The sequence below is a fragment of the Malurus melanocephalus genome, unplaced genomic scaffold, assembly GCF_030028575.1.
Source record: "Malurus melanocephalus ecotype Western Australia unplaced genomic scaffold, MMel_1.1 scaffold_692, whole genome shotgun sequence".
Classification (NCBI taxonomy): Eukaryota; Metazoa; Chordata; class Aves; order Passeriformes; family Maluridae; genus Malurus; species Malurus melanocephalus.
In genome coordinates, this window is record NW_026623924.1 from 156,385 (window position 1) to 163,095 (window position 6,711).

General features: G+C 52.7%; 1 protein-coding gene across 4 annotated transcripts in view; it reads left to right on the forward strand.

Moving 5' to 3' along the window:
* ARHGEF9 (Cdc42 guanine nucleotide exchange factor 9) overlaps positions 1-6,711 on the forward strand; it is a 212,034-nt gene that overhangs the window by 148,089 nt on the left and 57,234 nt on the right. For all 4 annotated transcript variants that reach the window (XM_057384215.1, XM_057384216.1, XM_057384218.1 and 1 more), the window contains one exon: positions 6,522-6,711. In XM_057384215.1, the coding sequence (XP_057240198.1) occupies positions 6,522-6,711 (190 nt within the window). The remainder of the gene's footprint in view (positions 1-6,521) is intronic.

Consider the following 6,711-nt stretch of genomic DNA (forward strand, 5'->3'; position numbering starts at 1 on the left):
GTGGAGTCTGGCACAGCGGGAATGGGCACTGCATGGAATGTGGCACTGCGTGGGAATGTGACACTGCACAGGAATGTGGCACTGCATGGAGCAGGAATGTGGCATTGCACAGGAATGTGACACTGCATGGAGCAGGAATGTGGCATTGCACAGGGTGGGAATGTGGCACTGCACAGGAATGTGGCACTGCACAGGGTGGGAATGTGGCACTGCACAGGGTGGGAATGTGGCACTGCACAGGAATGTGGCACTGCACAGGGTGGGAATGTGTCACTGTACAGGAATGTGACACTGCACATGGCTGCAAACAAGGGCACAGCCCTGGCAGATGCCTGTCCAGGGAGACAGGGGACGATCCCGTGGGAATTGAGCTGCTCTGCCAGTGGGACAGCAGGGATGGATGGGAAAGGCTCTGGGAAAGGGTCTGTGCTTCCATGGATTTCTGCAGGTTACTGGAGCCTCTGACACTGGGCCTGTGACCCTGTAACCCACTGTGCTGCCCACACTTGCCCTATAAAATCCAGATTCCCTGGACTGGCAGCGTCTCTCTGGCTGGCTGTGGCTGTATCATTAATCAGCCATGATACTTAATTGTGATCGAGCATGCAGAATGGCTCATTAACTGCTTGTTTGGTCCTTGTGAATATCCAGTGGAAGAGGTTAGGAATCCAGAGTCCAKCTGGTTGGGAAAATGTTTGGTTTCTTGGGGTTTCTGATCATTGTGAGGCGCTCAGTCCTCGGTGCCTACTCAAGGGAAAGCCTTCTCTGTTCAGAGCCTGTCCTGAGCAGGGTGACTCTGTGACACTGCAGGGTGCTGATGTTAGCCCAGGGCCACTGAGGGATTCCATTCCTGTTTGGGGAAAGCTGCAAATWGATRAATGATATTGATAGAAATTTTATRTCATAGAATMCCAGACTGGTTTGGTKTGGAAGGACYTTAAAATCCACCCAGTGCCACYCCTGCCATGGCAGGRACACCTCCCACTGTCCCAGGCTGCTCCCAGCCCCAATGTCCAGCCTGGCCTTGGGCACTGCCAGGGATCCAGGGGCAGCCACAGCTTCTCTGGGCACCCTGTGCCAGGGCCTGCCCACCCTCCCAGGGAACAATTCCTTCCCAATATCCCATCCATCNTACCCACATTGTCACAGGTCACTAAATTTGCCAGTGCAGCCGTGTTGGCTCTGACCACTCACCTCCCTGTTTCCCACGTGCCTGAACATCTTTTGCAGAACTCTGCTCAATGATCTGCCGGGCACAGGAGTGAGCCTGCCTGGCCTGTGGCTCCCTGGGTCTCCCTTTTTTCTCTTTCTGAAAGGGTACCAGCCATAGAGAACATGAATTAGCACAATGCAACCATCAGCTCTCCCTGGCTCCCAGAACCGGTCCTTAGGGAAAAGGGCCTTTTTGATTTGATTATTTTACTTTTATCTGCCTCTGCAAGTTCTGCCATTACGCAAGAGCTGGTCATGACTTCCCAATTAGGGTTGAATTTTGAAACAGGACTGGGAGCCTCATGATAAGCCTGTTCCTCTCCACATGGAGGGGCCTTTCAGTGGGAAACATCACGTAAGACAAGTATTATGCAATTCGATTTTTTTTTCCTGTAGTTTTCACTGTAGTTTTCATGGTTTCATTAATTCTTGGTACAGAGTGTTTGAAGTGGCTCTCAGGSCCTGGTGGTTTGGCTGCTGGGCCTTTTTTTATGTCCTGGGGGAAATCTTCCAGTGCTGTTTTCTTTTCCAGGTATTTTACATTGCAGTGGGGTTTAAAGAGGCCCTGGATTTATTATTGTAGGGTTGTTGGTGGTTGCTGGGCAGCTCTTGTTGTTTTACCTTCAAAAACAGTGCCATTGGATGCAGAGATTCAGTGTGGGATTTCAGTGCCCCTGGGATCCCCTCAGCCCCCATTGCTGAGGAGGGTAGGACGGGAGCCTGGAGAGGCTCCTTGGAATCTGAGAGGCTGCCAGGGAACTCCTGCCCCATCCCTGCTCTGTGGAAAACCCCACTGGAGCCCATCCTGAGCCGGGAATGCCGGAGAGATGGGATGGAACGGGGAGAAAATGAGAGTTTGCAGTTTCTTTAATAAAAAAAAAAGCTCTTTTCTCTGAGGGGGAGGGGCAGCTGCGCATTTGTGTCCGGTTGGAAAGACAGGGAGGAGAAGGACCCTTTTCCATGAGTGGGATCTCAGCTGTCCYCTCAGGAAGGAACATTTCAGGCATTTTTGGGCAAGTCCCACATGTCTGAAACAGGGATCCCCCTCTTACAGGTGACTGGCTGAATTGGGAGCAGCTGCATCTTTGTCTGAATGCTCAATAGGATATTTTTAATCAATTCCTGAGCAAAGCCCGCGTGGCTGTTCCACCTGGCTGTCCCCTGCATGTCCCCATGAGGCAGAGAGCGGCCAGGTGGGGTGGTGGCACTGGGACAGAGGGCACACTTAACCCTTGGGGTGCCACCTTCCTTGTCCTGGCATGGCCCAGCTCCTCCCCAGCCCAGAGAGCTGAAGGTGCCAACCCCACCCCAGGTCTGGCTCACCACAGAGCTGCTCATGGTGAGAGCAAGAGTTTGGTGATGCATTTCAGTCCATATTTCAACATCTCCGTGGGCTTTTCTGTGATCATCCCTGGGTTTGGGAGGGGAAACCTCCTCCAGYTGCAGTGTCATAGCTGCCACTGCACCTCAGCTTTTGTGAGTCATGGTCCAAACTTCAAATGATGCCYTGGAAGAAGGATCCCTGCTGGAATTTCAGAGAATTTCAGAGGTTAAGGAAACAGRAGTGTTTGAACAACATGGTGGGATTCATCCTTCCAGCCGCTGGGGTTGGAGAACGCGGGGTGGAAGCACCCTTGGCTTCCTCTGGAACTGATAAAATTGTTGCATTTGTTTTTAGTCTAAGGCAGAAGGCATCTAGACTGGAACTGTATTTTTTTCCCCCTTTGGGAACATGAATCCTGGCAGGAAGGAGCAAAAATTTCATTAAGGAAGAAAGCAGGACTCCCGAGATTCGCAATGAGGAAGGAGGGAGTGTTCCTGCCGTGCACAAAAGGCAGCCTGAATTTGAGGAATCATGAAAGTTTGCAAATTTGCTATCTGCCTTGGAGTTTCAAAGCCTTTAGGATTCACGACTCAGGCTTACRCAGACAGGCCTTGTTGTGATTAGATCTTTCCTGCTTTTTTTTTTATAAAAGGAAAATCCAATTTTTTCTCGTGATCACCTGACTCCAGGAGGTAGAGCTTTAAAAAAATGCTCTGGTGCCAAACTGGCAGCAATGTCATAAAACTTGGTAACAAGCTGTTTCAGTTGGGTTTGGGAAGGCTGCAAAATCCCTTTCCATAGAAGAAGAAAAGCAGGGTGGGAAGTTAATTTAAACTTGAGCCAGCAGGGTTTAATACCCCCATTGGTTCCGCTGGATTTTCCACATGGGTTTGGTCYGGAATGCCAATGAAGCTGGCACGAGGACACAGCCCTTGGGGGACTCCSTGTGCCATTCTGCCCTGCCCAGGGCCCATTTCCCCTTCTGCCGGTGCCCCCAGGTTTTCCCAGCAGAGCTCCACTGGAACTGATGTCCCTGATGTCAGTAGTGGCCCCTGAGGTCACTTGGGCCATTCCTCAGCAGCAGCACTTTGGTTGTTTGGTTGGTTTTGTTTTGTTTTGTTGGGGTTTTTTGGTTGTTGTTGTTGTTGTTGTTGTTGTTGTTGTTGTTGTTGTTGTTTGGGGTTTTTTTATGTTTGTTTTCTTGGGTTTTTGAAATTTTTTTTTAGATTCATATTTCGGCATAAACCACTGCTCATGTCCATAGGGTGTTCCTCTGCCTCAGTGAACCCAAAACCTCTTCCAGAGCAGAGTGGGGTCACAGAAACACTTCTCAAACCTTTTCAAGACCCAGCCTTTGGGTTGTTTTTTTTTTCTGAACAAGAGACTTTGTTGTGCCATCTATTCCACTATGCCAGGAGAGGTTTTCTGTGCTGAATCCCCCTGGGTTTGGGTGGGATTGGATCCCCAGCTCCCTGCTTTCCCTCACAGTGACCCAGGGCTCAGCCAGCCCTCCCAGTGCTGATGGAAATCCTACAAAACCCCTTCCAAATCCCCACTATGGGGAGGCAGCATGAGAGTCCAGCTTTGCAGCAGAGCCACGATGGAGATCYCAATGTGAGGGAAGGAGCTGGGGCAGGCACACAGAGCTGCTGCCAGGCTGGCTGCACCTSCCAGGGTTTCCCTGTGCCCAGACTGGCATAGCTGGACTTGGACTGGGGCACTGTCCAGCCCTGCTTGGCCATGCTGAGCCTGGGGTGTGTGGGGATGTCAGAGATGGGAGCTGAGCCACACTCAGAGAATCCTGGAATGTCCTGAGCTGGAAGGACCCACAGGACCATCCAGTCCCACCCTGGCCCTGCCCAGACCCCCCAACAATCCCACCCTGTCCATCCCTGGCAGTGCTGTCCCAATGCTCCTGGAGCTCTGGCAGCCTCGGGGCTGTGCCCATTCCCTGGGGAGCCTGGGCAGTGCCAGCACCCTCTGGGGACACAAGAACCTTTCCCTGAGATCCATCCCACCTCTTGGCCCAGCTCCAGCCATTCCCTGGGTCCTGTCCCTGTCCCTTGGGGGATGTCCCTGCTCYGTCACCGCAGACCTTCCCCTGGCTCCAGGCTGGGCTGTCCAGGGACAAGGAATGAGGCCACTGTGCCTGGGGGCATCTTCATGCAGGRACAGGAGCACTGAGGGGTCTCAGGGCTGTTTCACCTCCCTGGGAAGCTTTGGGCACATCCCCCTGGAGTCCTGCTGGGCAGAAGGAGGATCTCATGTGCCATTTCAGGGCAGGGGACAGGCAGGGGACACAGCAGGCAGGACAGCAGTTCCATCCCGGCTCTGCCCCTGGCTCACTCTTGGTGTCCTGCCCAGGGGCAGCTCAGGGCAGGGCTGCTKAAATCCCTGCCCTGCTGAGGAGGGATCCTGGCATTTACCTGGGCAGTGCTGCCCCACAGCCCCTGCCCAGCCCCCTGCAGCTCCCAGACACTGGGCACTCTTGGGAACAGGCCAAAAAGTTTGGCTTTTTATTGCCTCAAGGTTTTTGATCCCCAAATTTGCAGCATCATGAACATCCTGCTAAAGAAGATCTGGTTTGGGGATTTTTTTTTTTGGCCTTTACAACTCACTGTGGGAGGGCAGAACGTGGGAGCTGTGAGAAGTTGTTTGGCAGAACAGCTGCTGGTTGGGAGAGCAGGGAAGGAGCAGGGGCAGGTTTGGAGGGTTTTATTTCACTAATTTACAGGAACATTGCCTTTACAATCTGTCTAAAGCCCAATTTCAACGGAATAATGGGAAAGTAGGAAAAACTATTAGCCCTGAAAGGAAGCCTGACGATCAGATGAAGAGTGCTGCTTGGGTTCCTTGTGCTCTGCATGTGGACAGCTCCACTCCTGACAGGAAAATGTGCTTTTGGGTTTGAAAGTCCCCAGGATTTGGGCTTCAAATGCTGAGAAGTTGCTTCATTTCCATGAAAGCTGAGGTGGTCTGTGAAAGACAGAGGGGTATTTCTATCAGCTTTAAGCTTTATTTAATGTTTGTTTACAAGCTATCCTGAGCCCAGTTKGAGTCAATCAGAGTTATTTTGAGCAGGTTTTATGGGAAAAGGTAACAGAAGGAGCCCCTTGATCCGTATGGTGTGTGCAGAGCATGGGCTGGTTCAGACACACAGGAGARGGTTTAAATTTGCCGTTTCAGTCTCGGTTTATTTGATATGGGGAAGAAACTTCAGTGTGCTGGAAACACAGGGATCATTTTCATTGTTTTTTTGTGATTTGTCCCAATGTTCACTGCCCAGTGCACCCACCCCAAGGTGCCCTCAGCCCTCCAGGTTGTAGGAGATTTGCTCAGGGGTGTCCTGTCAGTGTGCTTTGGGCATCCCATGGTTTGGGGGATCCCCGGGTGCTGAGATGTGGGATTTGCCTGGGGCAGAAAGGCTGTCCCTATGGATAGGTGAGGAAAGCTGCTGAGAAATGGGATCAGGGCTCCTCCCCAGCCCCTGGCCCGGGAGGTGACAGAGCCCCAGAAACACAGCCCAGTGCTGATATGCACTGCAGATCTCTGAACCAGACACATCCTGACCTCCAGTCAGTCCCCTGGGGAGGGCTTATCCCTGCTCCAGAGGATCTTCCTGCTCAGACAGACCCCAGCTGGAGGTGGCAGGAGCTGGGACAGSAGTGTTTGACACCTGTAGCTGCTGTTTTCCTCAGTTTTGCTTGTGTCCACCTCAGTCTGGAGCTCTCAACAGCACCCACTCACCCTGTCATGGGATTATTTCATGTTTGGGGTCCCAGCAGCCAGCACTKGCAATCCCCTCAGAGATGGGAGTGWGTGGGGAACCCTTTGGGGMTGCTTGCATTAGTGTGGAGGTGGGCAGGGTGGGCTGGGTGCTGTGTGTCCACTCTGCTGGGGTCAGGAGGGGGATCCCAGAGCAGGGCAGCCCCGAGCCATTGTCCCTGTGAGGAGTCATCCCTGTGCTGTGCCCTGTGTCCCACAGCTCTGGGTGAACCAGGAGGATGGYGTGGAGGAGGGAACCAGCGAGGTGCAGAACGGCCACTTGGACCCCAGCGCCGACTGCCTGTGCCTGGGCAGGACCGTGCAGAACCGCGACCAGATGAGAGCCAACGTCATCAATGAGATCATGAGCACCGAGCGCCACTACATCAAACACCTCAAGGACATCTGCG